Source organism: Nothoprocta perdicaria, unplaced genomic scaffold (assembly GCF_003342845.1).
Source record: "Nothoprocta perdicaria isolate Ctin4 unplaced genomic scaffold, notPer1 scaffold_108, whole genome shotgun sequence".
Lineage (NCBI taxonomy): Eukaryota > Metazoa > Chordata > Aves > Tinamiformes > Tinamidae > Nothoprocta > Nothoprocta perdicaria.
Window position 1 is genome coordinate 793,952 of NW_020454183.1, and position 21,621 is coordinate 815,572.

The window sequence follows — 21,621 nt, forward strand, 5'->3', positions numbered from 1 at the left end:
TCCAAGTGCTACTTCTCTCCCTGCCACCAACCCCTCAGTGATCAGTGTGATCGTGTATGAAATATAATTGTCCACCTCTGTACAGTTTAGCTTTGAGGCTAGTGGATGGCAAGTCCTAAGGGTTATTATTATTATTATTAGACTCAAAAGTGAGCAGTAATTGGACTGGCTATTTCATACTGCCCTGGGCACCGCAGAGCAGGGTGCCTGGGTGGGTGGACAGCAAGGAAGAGGAGGAGAAGGCAATACATGACCTGTTGGGAGGCAGGTAAAGAGATATAGACTGTTAGGAGCACCTCCCTGAGGAGTTGGCAAGAAGATTAACTCATTGGGGGAGGCAAAAAAATACAGATGACTCTTTTGCCTTTGTACAAACCTTATGGTGGAGGATCTGGGGGTGATCTTGGATGTGTGGTGGAAGAGCAAAGCTCTGTAGGAAAGTTCACCTCCTCTCTCCAGTGAGGTCCTTGCTGTTGTGTTGAGAACCCATACATTCAATTTGCTTCAGGGAGCCTCCTCCTAAAAAGTCACTGCACGTGCTGAGATTGCTCCTGCACGTACTGAGCTCAGTGGCTGCGAGTCCCAGCGGGAAGGGAGCCTGCACAGAAAACATGAAAATTCACAGAATCACAGATTTGTGATTTGCGCCACAGAACCACAAAATTGATGGCTCTGTTCTCTCAGCCCTGTTAAAAGACACAGCATGGAAGCTGGTACTCTACCTGCAGGGAGCTGAGCAGGTAGGCTCGCAAAAGCCGTCTCCTCTCAGGTGGACTGGGAACATTAGCAGCAACCTGAGGAAAGTCCACAGTACCTGCTCAGGCTGCAGGGCTGCCAGCCTGCCACCTATGACAAGTACACATTTATACAAAAAAAAGTACTGGGAGGGTATTCCCTCCTGTGCATCTTATTTTTATATAGTGTTGAGAAAATCTATGCTAGCAAAAACAGACCAGGAGAGCTGTACATGCATGGTTATACACATGTGTGTATTTGCTGAATCCTAATGCGGCAATATGCTCATACCTTTGCAGGCAGAAAAGGGCCAAAATGGCAAAGGCAGACCCAGCATGAAGGTTTGGAGTTTCCAGGAGTCTTTCTCCTACCCCAGCTCTGTGCCAGGGTGCCCAGTGTGCCGGGGTGCTTGGATAACCCTGTGCACTGATTTTCCGTTCTGGAGAATGGCCTGCGCTCCGAGTGCTCCGGCGTGCCGGGCTGTGTGTTTGTGCAGTGAAGTGCATGGTACGTGCCAGCACATGCCTGTCTCTCAGTGGTGCTACTGTTCAAAAGAACTGAGAATTACTGTCCTCAGGTCACTGCTGAGTTATTGTTGTTCTGCCTCAGACTGTTGCGAGCCGTTGTGCTTGCTTCAATAGGTAGTTGATGGGGAAACTCACGGAAACACAGCTAGCTGTGGTAGAAATGTAATAAGATGAGAATTCTTTACCCTGTTACAAAGTGAGTGAGCAATAACAACAGTGGAATAACACTTTTTATCCCTAACCCTTGCAACTATTTGAAAACTGCGACTATAGTCTTCAGTCTGGAGGAAGATGAAAATCTTTTCCAAATGACTGAAGGAGCAAGGGGGAGGACTGAGCCTGGAACCCACTGCTCTTAGGGGAAATTCTGTCCTTTACCCACAGTGTCTAAGTAAAGAGGTGTTAAATCCTGTATCATGAAACTCAGAAGATTAAAGTTAAGCTTCTATATCTGTATCCAAGCACCCAAGTTAAAGCATTTTGACTTTCTGAGTGCTCAGAACCTCTGAAAAAGAGGTCACCTTTTAAAATAAATTCCTGAATACTAATTTAAAAGCAACATTGCAGGCACTTGCGACCTGTTTTTTAGAGGCACTAGACACCCACTAATCTGATTGCCTCCTAGGAAGCCGCTGTTTTTCTCAGGTTTGAAAGCAGGCCACCAAGCACAGCAGCACTTGCCGAGCATCTGATCGCACAGCATGGCAGGGCTGGCAGAGCAGGGGCTTTGCCCCCTTTGAGCTCAGCTCAGCACTGACCCAGGGGGACAGAGTGGGGAAGTGCAACGGTGCTCAGGAGCCTTCCCAGAGCGGCTGCAGCCTTGCGAGGAGGAGGCTGGCTCGCAAGCCGAGGGCTTCAGTTCTAATTTGCTAGGGACAGAGAGCGATAGCGTGTGATTGAATCAGGATAAAGACAGTTCTGCCCTTTTGCTGAGGGGGGATCAAATGGCTAAACAGTGCCTCACTGGGAGACTGCTGGTTAGGAAACATGTGACCCAGCAAGATCAGAGGGCAGCAGCTGACGCGAGCATCCATTGTAAAGATAAATGCCCGCGCGGAGCGCTAGCACAGGAGCTAGCTATGATGTAATCTCCTTAAAAGCCTCTTATTTATTTATTTATTTATTTATTTATTTATTTTATTATTTTTTTTTTCCACAAGGCCTTGAATTGCTCCTGCTTCCCCAGACCCTTCTGCAGAGAACAGACTGTCTCCGTCTGCACTCACCAACCCCGCTCTCCTCCCAAAAACCTTGGCAGCTGAGACCGTGTTTTGCTCCTTTTACAGGTCATACCTCAGCTCTGGCTGGTGCCATCGTTTTCACCGAGAGCCTAATAGGATTAAGGCCAGCAGACTTGGCCCTCCGCCCGCCAGTTGCCTGGAGCACAGACTCTCCCTCCCCACTGTATAGATATTTCTCTGACTGCTCTGCTGGCTCCTCCTCCCTTCCTAAGCACGCAGGGCTCTGAACTGAAACACCAGCAATGCTGAGATCAATGCACATTATCCTACAAGCTCAGCACTGGCTCTTCCTGTGCACCCTGGGAGATGCCACCACATTTTGGTCAGTAGGTCTAGGCCACACGAGGCTCCCAGCTTGGCATTGGGAGCACTGGCACCCTTTCGGGTGGGAGACGTGGAAGCCAGCAGTGCTGTTTGCTGCTTCTAGTCCTGTTCAGTAGCTGTACGTGGATCCAGGGTGTGTGTCCAGCTGCCAAGGAGCAGCCAACATAATCTGGAGTGTAGGACTGCCCAGGAACTGAAAGAATTTCTGTTTTCTGGCTTTTCTACTGAGCTGCAGTGATTCTGGGCAAGTCGCTTCCTCACAGGATGCTTCAGCTATGCCAGGGTTACTGATGCTTTCCTTCGGTGTCAGTTTTGATTTTGGTACTAATTGGGTTAATTATCTAAAGGTGCTGGAAACCTGGCTGGGAAAAGCAGTCTCATGAGACCCGACAAGGCAGCACACTAAAACGGGACTTCATTGAAATCTGCCACAAAACCTAAACCTGTCTGTGTGCAGGTTCAATAACCTCTTAAGCACAGCATTTAAAACTCCCTTGCAGCTCCTTCTCCTGAAGAACTGCCCCTTTCCTACAGCTCTTGCAAACTCTCTTCTCTGTAACCAAGCATGTTTCCTATTTCAGAAGGGAAGTATTTTTAGATATGGAGAAGGGATTTAAAGGGGAGGGTGGACTAAGCGTGTAGAACAGCATCATCTACAGTGTAAAAACTGCGGGGGAGGGAATTTCTCCAGCATCATCCCACACATGTTTTTATTATAGCAGAAGTTCCCGCTGCATAGTGATTGCAGTATCCCCCTTAAAACTGTAGTAGGAACATATGCACAGAGCAGCTGCATGATATAAAGTTGTCTGCAACATAATGTGATAAACAGAAGTATCATCTGCTTCAGGAATAGCTCATTTCCACAAACTAGCTATTCCAGGGAGGCAGTACCTCGGAGCAGGCTTTCTGCTGAGCATTCGCCTACCACCTAATAGTAGCTGTTGAACTCACAGGAGTAGCTGTTGCATCTCCCAGGGTGCTGAAACAGCCCTACAGCCACAAATAACAGGAAGGGCACAGATCCGTGCAGAAAGTAATAAAAAAAAATTAAAAAAAAAAAAAAAGTTACAGACTTGGTCTGAATTGAAGTTTGCTGCAGATATAGATGGTTCTTATTTTCTCTGTTTTTCTCTATGACAGTCTATTGCACATCTGTCTCTTTAGAGCCTTACTCCAGCACAGGACATTACTGGTTTAAAAGGTTCTCTGGTCTTTTCCGTATTGAGCAACATCTTCTTGAGCCTGCTTTTTAGGGCAAGATCTCAGGGAACGGGTCCAAACAAAAACACATTCCAGCTCATTGCCCTTTGGGGACTGTGATGATCCAAACCCTTTCCGTGATGTTTGGATTTACAGGAGATTAACGTGCCCCAAGTGGACTTCGCCTGTTATTGAAGTTGTCATCCATTTCTGCTTTCTATTCCTGTTGTATCAGCCTCATCTCTCGAGTTAACAGTGGCTGTGAGCAAGTCTGCTCCTCTGCTCTGCCTGTTCTGCACCTTCCTTGCCCATCCTCTTGTAGTACAGGCAAGTTTGAGTCTAAGCTTAAGGAAAAGAGGTATTGTGGGAACTCATTGCATTTATTTGTTTATGTTTCATTGCATTTGCTGGATTTAACCCAGTAGATACTGTGGCCATGCTGGAGCTCTCTTCTGCTGCTCGCTTTGATGCTGCTCCTCAAGGGGATTGAGAGCTGAGCAGCCAGCAGGTTGTGCTGGTGACCCCAGAGTTGTGTCCTATACAGCAGCTATACAGTATTGTGCCAGCTACTTGTAAGCATGCCATGGCATAGCCGGGCAACCTCCTGCAATCTTGCTCCTTTTGAAATGTGGTAAAATCCAGGTTATAGTTCTTCAAGGTTTAATTTTGCTCTTTTGCTGTTGGGAACAGAGCCAGGTGCTGCTCCTTGCACACATGCTCTAGTTCTGGCTACCTCTGAGACCTGTTTTGGACCTGGAATGAATAACCTAAAGCTGGGATTGCCTCTGCTTAACTCTTTCTGAGCTTGTTTGTATGCATTACTCAGTTTGCTGTCCAGCCTGAAGGCAGAGTAACAAATGATCGTTTGCAGCTTGTCTCTGAGACCATAACCTGCAAAAGGCATTTGTTCCTATCTCCTAGCTCCTGTATCTGCAAAATGGATTGTTTTAGACAAGTATAGAAGTGCCAAAAATGTAAATGTTTGCAGTCACGTGTTCAGACAATGCAGGAATCCATAAGTGCAGGCAATGGGAGAAGAAGAAAAATTAGGTAGGATTTCTCATACCCTGCCCACGAAACTTTCTGATTGATGTCTTTTAGAGGGTGAACATGTGCAGGAAAATCATTGGCAGCAGCTTTATTTAAATACATGCATATAAAGATATATATTTGATATATATTTATAAAAATATATATTTGACATACATATATCCTTTATGTGCACATAGGCATGTGCGTATATACAAAACAGGGAGTTCCTCTCAGATAGCCTTTCTGCCTGCATCCTCTTGGGATATTTTTCCCTGTAATGAGGAATATAGATATGTTTAATGGATATGCTCACAGGGGATATATACTATGCCTATTTCTGAAATGTTTTTTCTTTTAAATAACAGCTGGAGGTCTATATTTGTATCAAAGTCTAACAATAACCCAAATTTCATTAGAATGCTCTTTGTGAAGGATTTATTTTTCCCATGCTGGCTGCTTTTCCCCGTGAGCAGCCCTGGGTGCACACAGCATGTTCCTATTACGTGAGTTATCCGAACACATCTGTAACTGTTCCCGTGTAATGAGTACAGTAAACAAGCACAGAATGCCCAACCCTGACTCACAGACACCACAGCATTGCCCGAGGCGGGATAAGAGGATAAGAAGATCTGTATCTGAGTAGCCTTGAGCTTGAAAGGGTCTGGGAGTCTGACCGACTGCAAAATCAGGAGTGGTGCTCACAAATTGCACCATACACATGCTGGGACAAGGTCCTCCGTCGGTGGTAATCTCATGACGTGGTAGACTTCAGTTTACACCAGCTGAGCTTTTATTTTAGCTGCCCAAGGCTTCATTCTCATATGCGACCAAGTTATTTGGCACTGCCCCGAGAATAATTTGCAGTGCTGGAGGATGTGAGGGGCTTGCCTCTAGGCTGGGCAATTTATACCTCAGCCACCCCTGTCTGCTTTTAGAAAGTTTTCCTTCCTAATGTCTACCTTTAATCTGTTCTACTGTAATTTTAGCAACTCATGTCTTCCCCTGTTTCCACTGGCCATTTTGTTCCCGTCTTTTGCAGTATTTATTTCCCTGTTGCAGTATTTTATGTTTTTAAATACATTATGTTTCCTCTCAACTATCCGCAAACTCCTTCCTGCCCTTTTTTAAGTTCTGGACATTTAGAGGAAGCTCAATTGCTAAGTAACAGGAAATCTAAGACAAAAGCATGGCATTCACTGTCTTCAAATCACAACATGCCCAAATTAAGTAACTAGTGGATTGGTTTTAATTTAAATATGAACGTAGGATGAAAAAAGATGGATTATATGTGCAGAATTAGATACACTGAAAGAATGGAAAGTCTGTTGACCACAACCAGTGGCTGTTCAAGCCTCTCCTTTGCAAGAAAGATGTGTATATAAAGTCACTGCGCCAAGGCATTGGGGCTCAGCTGCTAGAAAACATGGATGGTGGAGGCACTATCGAGGGGGTATCCCTGAAATTACATGACCATGGAGTAAAAATCATTGTGGTTCAGCCTTGTGAAAGCATAGGTCTTCCCTGGGAGATCTGAGTCTGAGCTGCAGTATCAGTCCCATAGTGTTCATGAAAGGCTACAGGATCAAGACACATGGGCTGGTGGCACACAGAGTTTACTCTTTAATTTTCCTGGGGGTATAATTTGGCCCAGGAGTAATCCTGCTCAAGACATCAGTTGGAAGCATTCATCCAGTTTTGGGATGTGTGTGTGTGTAATCGTTACTGTAAGTTTTTTCCTGCCACCATCTGAGTTGTTTCACATTGTTCAGCTGATTCATTAAATTCCTTCCTATATTCCTATATGAAATGCCTTGATGTGAAGAGATTTAAATTTCTACATGTTCAAACTCTATCTCCATGTTTAATTATTCATGGATTGTTCTGGGAGTCTTTGCATGTGCCTTGACATCTGAAATCACAGCTAAACCGCTCCAAGCTTTCCGAGCTTGTTCCTGCATCTCAGTGTGATAATGACTGTAGGGATGAGTGTCTTCTCCCTGTTTTACAAATGGAGATGTCAATGTGCAGACAAGTTATGTGAATGAATCAAAGTTCACATAATATATTCAAAAGTGGGAGATAAGGCTAAAACCCCCAAAGGCTGCCTTAGCCAGCAGATATACAGGACTCTCTAAAATATGGCATATATATATATATATATATATATATATATATATGTGACATACATACAGATCAGCAGTAACACCTAGTTTGTCTACATCTTCAGTTCTGTTTAACTTCCAGGACTAACAAAACCCTTCAGGCTCCTGGAATACAAACCTAACTTTCAAAATAAAATTCAGGCTTACTTTCAACTGCATTAATTAAAAGTGTATGGCTGATCTGGACAGCCTTACAATAGGAGAGTGCTTTCAGGCATAAGGATGGCAGGGCTTAGCCTATTGTGAGTACACAATACTAAAAATGTGCAACTGTCTCATAAAGATGATTACACCAGCACTCTTGACCTTTCTGCAAGAGCAAAAATAAAAACAAGAGGAAAAACAACAATCAGTTTTGATTTATCTTAAAAGCTTTCTTCCTTTTTTAGGCATGAAGTTACTGTTGATGAAGAGAGGTGAGAGGGGTCACTGTCATCCTTCTACATCATGTCAGCGCAACACCAGTTGCTTGGGTCTGGGCCAGTAAACAGACTGACATAGACTTTGTCTGGAGACACCTCCCTGGGACTCCGGTCAGAGCTTGGGTCCCTGTCTCTGTGTCTCTTTTCTGACACAGGCTTGTGGTTTGTTTTTCTGGGGTGGATGATGGGTAAGAGGATGGACAGACAAGGAGTGAATGGCCTCTTGAGCAGGAGCTTTTCTCCACTACCTTTACTTGTCACTCTGGAAAGTAAAGCAGCACAAATTCATTCATTCAGCAGCACAAATGCAGCTCAGTAAACAGGAACATGTGGTAACAGCTCTTACTCTCTCCTGAACTGCTTGTAGATCTTGCTTCCTAACATACTGGCATTTCCATGTGAAGAGCAATTAGCCTCCAGTCAGTAGTGAATAATAACCCTAACCTAAATAAATAACAGGAGTGTTAGATTTCCAGAGTCTAAGCTTTATAAAGTACAGATGTGACGACTAAAGATAATCTACCCTAAGGATTCCTTGTGCCATTTCTATATTCTGCGACAGACAGTACAAGTATGTGACATTTTTATAACATATATAAAACAAATGATGATCCAGAAGATACTGTTAAAAAATGCTTCATCACTGTTTTATGGCTTTTTATTTTTAGCAGCTTAGGACAATTTTGAGAACAATGCACTCTGAGATTTGCTATGGAGAAATTCGAGTCTTTGTGATCCTGTAGAAACTTATTTCCAGTGTTACAACCTCTATTTTTATGCCTGGACATTCAGGGAAGGTCTCTGTAGTTGAGCTAATCTTTTCTGGTATGCATATTTCTGGCTAAATCCAAGTGAGTAGATACCTGCTAACATTAGATAGAGTTGGATCTATGGTTTGAAATGTGTACTTGTGCCGAGCTTAGAAAAAGAAAAAGTGTGAGATATTCATGGTACTTAAATAGTTGCTAGGATGCCTTTGCCCTAAGTGCAATATTTCATTAATTTGTTTTCAGTAAGTTTTATCCAGCCTCCCACTATAGGTCTAAACAGGGTCTGTCGATTTTATTAGTCTTTATGCTGTTTTGAATAGGTGAAGGTGCTGGCACTCTAAGAGCAAATCTTACCGATATTTGTACTTCATAAATTTTATGCCCACTAAAAAAACGCATTGTGCTTACACAGACTGGCCAGAGACAGAACATTTCCTTCAGTTAATTTTTAAGTTCAATTTCTGTGAATTTCATGGCTGAATTTCATCTTTTAGGAAAAGTAAACAAATGCTAGATCTTGAGCTAAGTTTTTAAGTGCAATGCTCCACCAGGCTATCTTCTTCAAGGGATACTTACCCTTAGAGATAATAATTTCCTTATTTCTAATCTAAATATGCCTAATCTCTAGTTTTAGTCATTATGTGCTCTTACACTCACGCACTTCTGCTAGAACAAGAGGCAGGTAAATAGAGAGGGAGAGAGGATCAAAGGCTCTGGCTGGGACTGGAAGAAGGTCTTGCTGCCCAGAGCAGCGAGGAGGTGAGAGGGAGCCCTGGGCATTTGTGCTACTGTTGCTAATGTCTCATCCCATGATGTTTCCTCTGCACTTCCCTGGCCAGGATGGTTCATGGACAGGACCACACTTGCAGGCAGCGGTCTCCATACCGTATGCAAGGTTATTGGAGCAACAATACTTTGGGGGGAGAAGGCAGGAGCCTTGTTGGGGCCTCCTTTCATGTTCCTGAGTCATTAGCAATCACTGCTGGTAGCCATGGATTTGTACTTGCTCCTTGGTCATTTACATGTGCTCTCTCAGCAGGAACTTTTTACAGGCAGATTTAGAGACAAAACAGTTGCTAGCTTTTCATTTATTTCGTGTGTAATATTATAGTTTCATAACCTTGACATCAAGTGGAATTAAGTCGAGCGTCATACTGAAGTCTAAGGTTATTACACTAACACAGATACCAAACCAGTAATTTCCTCAGAAAATAGCTAGTGAGTTTGACAAGACATGTTTTCCTAAATCTATGTTCATTCATATCAGTTACTTTCCTTTAATACTTTATTAGTTGAATGGTATCTTCCCTATTTTGTCAAGATTTCTGTCAGGATGACAAGCCACTATTGCTCAGCTCACCCTGCTTATCTGTTTTAAAATATCATATTTCCCTAACATTTTACACCCAATGAATTGTGTACCAAAGGAGGACAGTTGCTGTCCACAGGTGATGATCAGGGTCATAGAGGACAGATTTAGTACCCATCTGAAATCAAGGACAGATTGCTATTGATGTGCCTATAAAGAGAGTTTTTTTCAACACGCAGAATGACATTTCAGGGCTTAAAAGCAAAAGCACAATTTGCACTGTGTGAAAATCACTTCCTCTGCTTAGCTGATAATGAGATTTGTGCAGAGCAGACAGGAGTGAATAGAATCACCTCCTGTCCAGAGATGGCCCCCCATTGAGCACCTGAGTTTGTTTGCATGGAACCAGCACGAGGTGCCCTTGACAAACACAGTGGCTGGGCTGGCAACTCTCAGCTCTTGGTAACCCCAAGGTGAATATGAAGGGACTCCCCATGGCCAGTGATGCTCTCCCCTCCTCTCACACAAGATGTAGTTTGGATGGTTTGTGATGGATTTGAAAGGGGTGGTATGAAGGAGGTGACCATGCCTAGCTCCAGGCTCCGTGCCATCCAAGAGGGCCAGGGAACTCGCTGCCTTGGCTTCCTGTCAGCACAGGGATGAAAGGCAGAGTTTCCTCAAAAGGAAACTGTGAGGAGAAATGTGGCACAGACGTAGACACACAACCACAGTCAGGAGCCTATGAAAAAAAGGGTGGCCATTTCAAAGGAAAAAAAATTCCTAGCACTATAATAAAGGCTTAGAAAAAGAAAAAAAAATAAAGTTATAGAAACCCACTAGCTACTACAAAATATTCTTTGATAATACTCAACAAGATTTCCTGTGTTTTTTTTCAAGTACTTGGGTCAGATCAATGGGGAAAGGTACCAGCTAAGTTAGCAATTTTTGTTTTAGTGACATTAATAACTAAGTACAGACAGGCTGTTAGCAGTATAATCAATAATTTATCCGAATTTTTTTCTTGCCTCTTTCCATATAAAAATGCTATGATAAACTGTTAAGAAGCCTGTGTTACCTAAAAGGTGTGACACGCCTTGCTTTCTACTCTTTTTCTGACATTCTTTTTATGAATTGTATATATATATTATATAACTTACATTATATGAATTATATTTCATTCATTTTATGAGGAAGAACTTCTTCACTGTGAGGGTGACAGAGCCCTGGCACAGGCTGCCCAGGGAGGCTGTGGAGTCTCCTTCTCTGGAGGTCTTCCAAACCCACCTGGATGCCGCCCTGTGCCCCGTGCTCTGGGTGTCCCTGCTGGAGCAGGGGGTTGGACTAGATGATCTCTAGAGGTCCCTTCCAACCTCAACCATTCTGTGATTCTGTGATTCATCATTTTCATTTGTTGTGCCAAGGAACAAACCAGTATCACCATCTCCACTTGGTATGGGACTAGTTTGGTTGAACCTGCTTTGCAGAAAGAGCAAAAAGTGGTAAGGACATTCTCGAAAGCCTCATTTGGTAAGATCTTGTCTGATTTTGTGTGACACCCGCTGACACGTGTTTTGATTTCATTGGAACTCGTGTTTGGGGCATCACCAGAACCACCAAGTTGGCCCTAACACTGTACACTTCTTCATGCAAACAGTTTGTCATCTCTGAGATGTCCTCTGTTTTGTAATGCTGTAAAAAGCAATGTTGAAATCATTGAGTAAATATTTAAAGAAAATAAGTCATGTTACAACACAATACATGGTTACATTGCCTTATAAAAATGGACTGCAGTAAAAAAATAAAAAATTCAGGACCTGAGATGGACTGAGTGAGTGGATTCATTGTCAGAAAAGCAACCAGGAATCATTAACTCTTCAAGTAACTTAATTTTTCAGTTTAATATCTCTCTCTCATTGAGAAAAAATAACAACAAAAACTACAATAAAAAAAATCAAATAAAAAAACCTCACCCACATCCTACATAGTCAATATATGCAGGATGAAAAAAAGCAAAATTTGCTAGGCAATGAATATAGTGATAGCCTCATAGGCTGATGTGTGGGGGAAAGCAGCAATTTCTTGATAGTATGGAAAAATCACTTATCTAGTAAATGATCAAGCTGTTGGCTGTATTATTTTGGTTGCTTCTTTGATGCACCAATAGATCTTCACCTAGTCTTTTGCTAAGGCACTCCTGCAGATTTCCTAGGATGAATGCTGCCAATTCTCCCACGGATCATGTCACTGGAATTTTATCTCTGCAGTTTTGAACTTCAAAGTTTTACCCAACAGAATATGTGTGTTTCTCATTCTTAATACCAAAAACAGGAGGAACGAAGGATGTGTATAATACGAAGGGTGTACCAGCCCAAATAACCACAGTCAAAAAGTGTGGGTTTTTGCTATACTTAATTCTCTCCTCTCAACTGGACTCAACAGGAGTCAGAGATTTAGACACGCTCATTGACTGATTCATTATTAGACTCTGTATATGGAGATGAATTCTCATGAAGGTTATTTGGTTGTATACACTGAATTCAGGGGTCTCTGCAATACGCTGGTTCTGCTCATGGCATTGTCTGCTGCCCAGTAAATATGTCCCCTCAAACAATGGGAGGAGGAATATGCACCCGAAGGAAAAGATTTGAACTAAATGGTCCCAGCATTACTTTGACCCAAACTAGATTTTGCTCTGAGTGATACTTACAGACAGAATTCTAGTCTTCTATTAAATAAGAAAAAAAAATAATAATTTCCTATATTTTCAAGAGCAACATATCTCTCACTGTTGGAAATAATACAATTCAAAGGTAGTGTAATGGAAAATAATCTTGTCAACTAGAGTCCTCTAAAAGCAATTAATACATGTAATAAAATTCCTGCTCTTTTAAAATGAGTTCCCCTTCCTTGATTCAAGGTTAAAGTGATTGCAGCTACAAACCTGATGGGTAGGCATTGCTGCTTCTCCCCAGTAAACTTCCCCTAATGTGGGTTGAAAGCCTACACTTATCAGCAGGACATCTCTCTGAAAGTAAAGCTGATGCAGCAGGAGAAGGCAATCAGGGAGGGAAGAGCGGTTTCCTGCAGGTAGCAGAGCTGAGCCTTTCTCCTCACTCCGAGCAGCAGGCTGCAGACAACAGAGCCACAAGAACGTGTTTGGACCATGACAATCATCTCGTACCAAACAGAGGGAAGTTGATTGCAAAAAAAATACTCCTAATGTAAAGTATCCTCTTTGCATGTGTCTGTGGCCCTGGGATAGTGCTATTGCATTGGGTGACTGACATGTAACTGCTCATAAACTGTTTGGTTGGGAGAACTCATGCATGTTTCCCATATTCTTTCTACAGCTCCCAAGTCTACCTTTTGTCCCACCGAGGAGACCTGGTGGCCAGGCCTGGTTATTACCATTGCAGTATGCAGCGCCACACTAGTGTTCCTCTTTGTAGTTGTCATCATTTGCTACAAAGCCATAAAAAGGTAAGAATACGGGTGCTTTTGCAGTGCTTAGGGCAATACAATCCTACAAAGGCTTGCCTCAGTCTTGGCTGATGTCTCGTTTTTGTCTAAAGGCATCCTAAAGGCAAAATGCATACTGTGCACATCCTATAGTCAATGTGTTTTCATTGGAGAGTCACTTAATGTTCCTTTTCTTGCCTGTGTAAAGGATGATGTTCAATGCACAGCCATGGGCCAGAGGATGAGAAAAACTAGAAATGGGACAGTGCCACAATGTTCAGTTTAATATGAACTTCTTCATAGATAAAGTACTGCAAGGGTGCTGGAGAATGTTGATAGGCTTTAGTTTGACCCAGTAAAAAGATAGGAAACCCTTTCCTATCCTCCTACAGACCTGTGAGCAGGTGTGACAGGATCCAGAATTCATGATGGATGTGAAATTTTTGACTGAGTTCCACCACTATTTACAGCTTTTCAAACTGATGTAAATCCTTTCAACTCAAACTCCAGGGTAATTTGTGCAATTCTGGGGGAGACTCTAATTCTAACTTATTCTCAGATCATGACGATCATCTGCAAAATCAAATTTAAAACCTGTTTCTTTTCATTTAAAAGCTATATGAAGAGTGCTTACTCTGAGAAGTAACTATATCAGCTCATCTACAACTGTCCTTGCTCATGTACCTCTGTCTTTGGGATATATATGCTAGTATAAGCCTGGAGGAGTTAGAAATATTGATTTCAATTACTTAGAAAAATGTGAGAACAGGACCATTGCTTTGTCTAAAGGATATTTCAATTATCTAGAAAAAAAAAGTCAAAACTTGGAAATTTCTATATGAAGGCTTAAACTATGAGTCTGGAGTGCTGGTCTGGTAAAGAGAGTATCATGTGAGAGTTGTAGTTGGGATGGATGGAATTTCTTTTCTCTTCTATGGGCTCATATATAGCCCCAGGGGCACCCAACTATTATATGGAGCTGCCATAGGTTCACCATGAGAGTTATGGGCATGTAGTGCAGCTGGGTGACCCAACCCAAGCAGAGCTGTGCTCAGTACACATTTTTTGAGATACTGCAGTGACATCTGAGTCACAATTTGGATTAATTAATGTTTTCTTTTTCAGCCAAAGCTTTTTTTCTTTTTTATGGAGAAAGGGTATAGGAGAAACAGAAAAAACACTTTTCACACACACAAAAACATATATATGTACATGTATATTTCCAGAAAAACACAAATGCAAGATTTTTGATTAGCCTTAGCAGAAATATAACATTGTGACCATTGCATATGCTTTCTGGTTGTCCAAAAACATACTCAAGATGTGAAGAATACTATATCCAAGAGCATCAAAAAGGAATAATTCAAACAAAAAGACAGAAATCTGTAACTAATTTCTTACTAAATTTACATAAGTATCTATTCTGGCTCTGATTTCATTAAAATGAATGCTTATTAATTTTCAGGAATTATAAAGCTTTCATTCTATCAGTGGAACTTTCAAAAAGAATCAGCTATGACTGAAAGTCCATTTGGATTGCTGATTTAATGCAAAATTTCTACCTATATTTCCACAGCTGGAGACGGGTCCAGTTCCATGTGCAAACCTGTATATGATTCAAAAACAATTACTGCATTTGTCTGCCTGCTGCCAAGCTGTGAATGATTTCTGCCAAGGCTGCAAAATAGGCCAACGAGAGCAATAGCTCTCCAGGGCAACTTGTACCTAGCAAAGAATATTTCTTCAGATCTTCTCTCTAATGCTGATAGGTGGGGAGTAAAGAAAATAATAAATTTAAGCAGGCAAATGTAGAGATGCTTTGAGAGTTCTGTGGGAATTCACATAACAAAAAGCTCTTGTGTTTCATATCAGTGAAGTACAATACAGATACTTGATGAAGACACCCATTATTTGTCAACAATGTGACGATCAACGTGCAAGTCAGCAGCTGAAATGGTATTAGGCTCAGGGAAGTGAAAATTCCTTTAGATCTTGTTGACATTCACACTGCTGACAAATGTTAAGCTGAAAACTGCTCAGAGGTAGAATGGATGGATATGAAAGAAAATCTTATTAATTTTATTTTCTTGCAGAGTAACTAGAGCATTTCTTTTCATCAATGAAAACATCTAAAAACGTCTTTGTTAAGTGAATGCCCTAAAGTGCTTGGCACCATTCCTCAATAGTTCAGGTTCCTTGATCCGTTCTAAAGAATATCTATTGATGAACCCTGGGAAATAAGATAAGATACTTCATGAGAGGTAAATCTGTGCCTTTGACACAGAGTGTTATCACGCATTGTTGAGCTGAATAGATTTTGGATAGTCTGAAAAATCCTTCACTGTATTTCCAGCTGAAAGTTAAGCTTGTCTAGAGAAAGAGTAGGGAATTAATCTAGGTGAAGTCTAGTTTCATTCCAGCGTGTTCCCTGTCCCTGGGAACATTCCCCCAGGCTGGGGAATTTCGTTCTGCCCTGGACTCTCTCACACCTGCGTCTACCTGCTCAGCTCTCCAGTCCTTCTTGCAGACTCTGCTTCTCTGTGTGTCTCCTTTTCCATCGCAGCCTCTCCAAGAAATCTGGCTCTCAGAGTACGCCAAGGAAAGGGCTGTTCACAATGATCAGCAGAAACAGACCCTGGGAGCCCTTTCTCCCTCTGTTTCCTCCTCTGAAACAGATATAAGAGGATATAAGATGCACTTGCCTGCATCTTAGGGTATCACTGAGATTCCATCACTTACTGAGCAATGTAAATATGAACGTGGCAGGAATTATTATCCAAACATGCATTCTGTAAGACCTTGCAGAAGAGTATCACCCTCTAGATTTTCTAGACAGGATTTTTTTTACTTCTTCCTGGGGGATCAGGAAGAGGAGATCTATGTCATCACATTTGGAAACCCTCATTCTGATGGGAGCCCGTGGGTGCAATAAAACCTTGTAGTGCCAGTAAGTGTAAAAACTGGCTTGCCTGTAGCAGATGGCTCATATTGTGTTTGGTGCAACAGGAACAACATTTAAAACTTCTCGCCAGCCCATCAGCTAAAAAAAGATAGGTTAAAATAAAAATATTAAGAGCATACTAATCATTTCCTTTTAAGGTATATCAATGGGTAAAAGAGGTACTATAGTCCAATCTGAATTAAACTATGGTACAGATGTATATGCCATATATCTCACAATGACAAATCCACAAGTATTACAGGAGGCTATTGCAAAGAACCTTACTGCAATAACTTGATTCCAAATGAAGTGGATTTTGTAGTCTGAACATCAGTGATATCCATCTCCTGTTTGCTTAAAGCATTTGGCTTGTCTTAATTAGGCAAATTCACACTGAAGAGTGAAATAACACACTAAACATACACACTAAAGAGTGAAATAACAGTAGTTATCTGGTTCTAGAGTGTAGAAAGAGTTAAAAGATTTAACAGGAAGGTGCAGGCAGAGATTTATTCGCACAGAGGTTGGATCTGTGGTAATAATTCCTCACTTTTATAAGAATCAAATTTAAAGTAGAAATAGAAAGATGAAAAATCCTATTGCAGTTAAGTTAAAACCTCATTTACTGGTTTCAAAGAGCCAGACCGGATCAAACTCTCTCATGACTGCTTATCTATAGCAGGAAGAAAAGCAGTTACTGTCCTCAAAGTATCATAACTCAACTGTATTTTTATTGAATCTATATAAAAATGGTCTCCTGGTGTTGTTTGTTTTCTGCTGTAAAAGCTAAAATATCAGCATATCACCAGCTTTTGACACTTCATTTTTGTCAAAAATGTCACCTAGTGGACTGGGGCTTCCATGTGTAAAGTAATTACTAGAGCCAAAATAGTCTGCTGTTATCATCATCCCTGCATCTCCGTGAGAAATATTCAAGTTCCACCAGCATGAAACAATCATAACAAATCCTGTATTGAAATCCTGTGCTTTTCAATCCAAATTGCAAAATATGTCAGCCAGCTCTATCAATCAGTGTGGTCAGACAGGTAAAACATTCAGGAAAATAGGTAAGGAACAGTTCCTCCAAGGATCTGAGAGCCACCTCTAAACTTAGTGCGTGCTCCGCAGGAGTTGCAGGCATTGGATGCCATGTGGCTGGATGCCAGGGCTGGCCCACCAGCTCTGTGTTCTTGCATAGATCAAGGCCTGGAAGAGATCACACATCATGTTATCTAGTGCTGCAGCATGGTTATATCCACAGTGATAAAACCCTCGGTAAAAAAGATGCTGTAAGTACTAAATTGTCTCAAGAGTCTATCAGTTATTTTCTCATCTTGCTGGCAGAGGAAGAAAATTTCTAAAAATGTGAATTTTCCCATAGGAAATGCTTCCGTGGCACTAAGGATTGGCCAAATGTGTGGCACTTTGTATCAGCAGCAAACGGCATCTGTGACACCTTTCACTAGATGACTTCTAGGACAGGCATAATGACTAGGTAGCACTCAGATCCATAATAAGTAGTGGGAGATTTATGCTCATTTTTCAGATCAGAAAAGCGGTCTTACAGCCAGAGATTCTGTAACAAAGAGCATGTGTGAATGAGCAAAGGCAAAACCTGTTCAAAACCTGGAATACCTTCAAATATTTCTTTAGCATTTCTCTCTCTTTCTGCGAAGAAACCAGCTATTCTTCCTCTTTGCCCAGACGACTGTGGCCAAAAGGTAAAAGCAGATTGTCCAAGAACAACTCGTAACTTAGCACAGAGCGGAAGAAGCTGGATCATTTCAGTGGTTTTGTACATACCTTACATCCACAGGTAATGGTTTGCACATGCCTTACGTTCACAGGCAAGCAAACTGTGAATATAAAAGCAGCATTAACAGACCTTCAGCTAGTGAAAATCAGTGTACCTTCAAGAGAAAAAAAAGGTCAGTGGCATGTTAGTCATTTTAATCACCTTTGGAAGTAGCTGTCTCTTAAGCTTTGCTCAAGATCCCTTAAAATTTAAGCACCTCAATCACAGTAAGACAGTAAGACTGGAGGGAAGTGGAGAGTAAACACAGTAAAGAGGATTAACAATATTGTTTGGTAAATAAATATCTGAGATGGATAGGGAGGAGAGGGATCCACATAATGTAATCCTATTTCTATAGCTCAGTGGTGTGTCGGACTCCGTCAGTGAGGGCTATAGGACATTTACATAGAGAGAGAAAGGGAGAGAAAGATCCCAGTCTCTGGATTCTTGTATAAAATTAATATACTGAAGCCATCTCTCAAGCTGCAAAGGTGGTAGTAAAGCTGGCAAGCACCAAAGTCTCCACACCAGCTGCTGCTCGAGGTACAGAGGCTGGTAGGAGGTGCCTGGGATGGTTTTCCAACATCTGAAGGACCTATATGAAATACCTCCAGTGCATCCTTATGCGAGGTGATCTGAGCCCATTTTACCTAAATATGCTGTTCCTTGGCTTTGCAGGATTTTGGATAGAATGGCTAACTCTTCTCGGTTGTATATCATACGGTTTGCTGAGAAGGAGTCTGCTTGCTTAGTCAGCAAGGAAAGGCTGATGATGGCTGTTTCACATGATGTACCTTTTGCTCCCTATTCTAATTGTGCTAAGGCATAACAATTTTTTATGTGTCCCCACAGCCTGTGAGAAAGGTGCCATAAGTACCTACATATGCACTTCCTTAAATAGCTACTGAGTTCACCTTCAAATAATATTTAAGTAGAAGAAAACATTGCATTGAAGTAAAAAGGCAGGTCAGGTGTAAGTTGTCCTGAAATTCATTGCTCAGGTGTTTTCTAGGGTACTCAGCAGTAGTGTATGATTTATGACCTCTATATTGCAAGGTCTAGTTTCAGTAAGAGGAGCACAGTTTGAAGTTGATTTTCATTTAAAAAAATGAGGCAGGATGACTGTAAGGAAAAATATTGGTTTTTTTTTTTTTTTGACAAAAGTGGGAGGGAGGACTGTGATGAAGCACTGTGCACAGAGGAACGCACACCCAGGGGTGAGGGGTACATCCCCCCAGCAGGCCAGGGGCTGCATTTCTCCCCATGGCATTTAGTAGCACTCGTTCATCCAAAAAAACAGGAACTACACCTCTGGGAGGCCATCCATGGCATGGAGGCCATGCACAGCCTAGTCCTGCATCGTTATTAATTGCAAAAACACAATGTTTTGCAATGCCAAATTATTTTATAATAACTTAAAGACCACTGCCATAGCTGGACTGATGTCCACGTCCTGGTCTCATGACACTGTATGAAGTCAAATATCCTGTGTTTTCTCCAGGGACGTAACTACCTAGCAATGAATGTGCGTGCAGAGCTAAAACGAAACAGTGGCCTAAATAGACTTAATTGCTTTAAAGTGAATATGACACACAAGTCAAGATGATTTGTGACTGCTAACTTCTCTTTTATTCTCCCTGAAATATTAGCAAGATTTGAACAGAAGTGGTGCTTTAATTCTCAGCAGATTGCTGGAAAGACCATAACTGTCCATTAGATAAAGCAGGAGTGGCGTTTGGAAACCTGGGGAAAAGCTTCTGGGTGATTACCTTTTCCACTGGCTCCACGTTGATGTTTATCTGCATCCAGCCTACTGAGCACTCGCAGCCAGGCGCTCTGCATCTGCTGATGAGAGCGACAGCCCCCATGAGCAGCTCACCCTGACACTGTGACTTGACTCCCATCCTGGGAATGTGGATCCTCTAATCACAAACCAAGTGCTCCCACCAGCCAAGCTTCCTTGCTGCACAAGATCCTTCTTTTTCTCCTTATGAAGAAATGAGTTGTTGTTAGGTTTGTTGTGCTCTTTCAAAGCTTTCACTGCTTGTGGAAGTAGATGTAGCCCCAACTGATGAAAATTGAGAACAAGTAAAAGGAAAACAGTAAATCAACTGTTTTGTTCCAATCAGCCCTAGTGTCGGGGTATTAGTTGTGCAATGATTTCCAGGGGTATATGTGTAAGACAAACTGTTGAAGAGCTTCTGACCTTGAGCCAGGCACACTGAGGCTGCCAGAGCCCTTCTGGATCTATTCTGCTGTTTTAGTAGCATCACTAAATTTTCTACAGGAGGGCTAAAAAGGGATTTTCTACAGGGGATTTTCCACAGGAGGGCTAAAACATGGCACAGTCCAACATTTTTTCGATGCCTCAAGATGGAAGATGATTGAACTAGTTTTGAATTAGACAAGACAGTAGGAGACAAATAGTATTGTTACCACTTGTTAACCATTTCACTGCAGACTGATGAGTAAGGGGTGTAAAGTATCCTCCCACCCTGAGGATGGCTGTGCCAAGCTACACGGGCAGTTTTTGTGGGCAGGTGTGCCTGGCTGTTTCTGCAGTGTGTGCTCTGCTCTCCAGGGCTGTCAGTCCAGGACTTTTATAAGCACTGCATCTTTGCATTGCTACTACAAGGGAGGATTCCTCCTCCCCCTTTAAATTATATCAAAAGTCACAATCCACTAGGAAGAAAGCTTGCTGTCATAAGAGGATAAAATATCACATTATTTGCTCATAACCAAGAACCTTAGAAGCCTGACGGATGCTTTTGCCTCTAACATTAAACAAATACCCTAGTGTTTCGCAGAATGCTCTCATAAATTGCTTTCACTTATTCTCTTCTTATTTATAATGTATTAACAAAGAGGCCAGCAGAAATCTCTACAGCATTACAGACAATCCTGTGACCAATTAACTTTTCATTGAGAGTACCAATGAACCTGCAATTTTTCTGTTTTCTTCTGCCAGTGAGGTGCTATGTTGAAGTGGCAGAACTTGGGAGATAAATTACATTATTCTACATTTATTGCTTCAGTGCAACCCTGTAATGATCAGGAATGGGTTTTATAGACTCATGCCAGAGTGTAATCCTTATGCTACTGTGATTCTATTGGTTTCAGTGAAGTTATTCCTGATTTATCCAAGCAGAACTAGAAGATACAGGCCGATACTAAAAGTTTGAAATCAGCAGGGCAATTGTCTATTTGAGCAAGTTTACTGTGAGTTTTTTTATTGAATTATGTTTTTTTTTAAGTCCTAACTTCTGATGTAATCAGAATTAACATCAGTGTCAAGTTTGATATCAGGTTTTAAACTACTCATCTGTTCTCTTTACCTGTGAGTCTAAAAACAGACTTTAAACTCAAGACTCCTACATATTCAAAACCCCATAAGGCAAAGAAATAGTTTTATCTATAAGAAATTCATTTAATTTTTAAGCCAATCTTACTTTTTGCAAGTTAACATGATGGCACTTGTGGCTGACTCGACTGGTGAAAATCCGCAGCTGTGATGGAGGTAATTTGTAGGGACATTGAAAGAAGGTTTTTAACATGATTATCTGTGATATCCAGAGTTAGGACTGCTTTTGTTATGGCCTGCAAGAATCCACCAGCAGCACCACTAGGAACACCCAGAACACTCTTTCTTATCTCAGAGGAAACATTGTATTAGGGAGGCAGAGAGACCAGTTACTCCAACT

At 41.7% G+C, this 21,621-nt stretch overlaps 1 protein-coding gene across 2 annotated transcripts in view; it reads left to right on the forward strand.

The window, feature by feature from the left end:
* PRIMA1 (proline rich membrane anchor 1) overlaps window positions 1–21,621 on the forward strand; it is a 49,051-nt gene that overhangs the window by 15,589 nt on the left and 11,841 nt on the right. For both annotated transcript variants that reach the window (XM_026046716.1, XM_026046726.1), the window contains exon 3: window positions 13,076–13,205. In XM_026046716.1, the coding sequence (XP_025902501.1) occupies window positions 13,076–13,205 (130 nt within the window). The remainder of the gene's footprint in view (window positions 1–13,075; window positions 13,206–21,621) is intronic.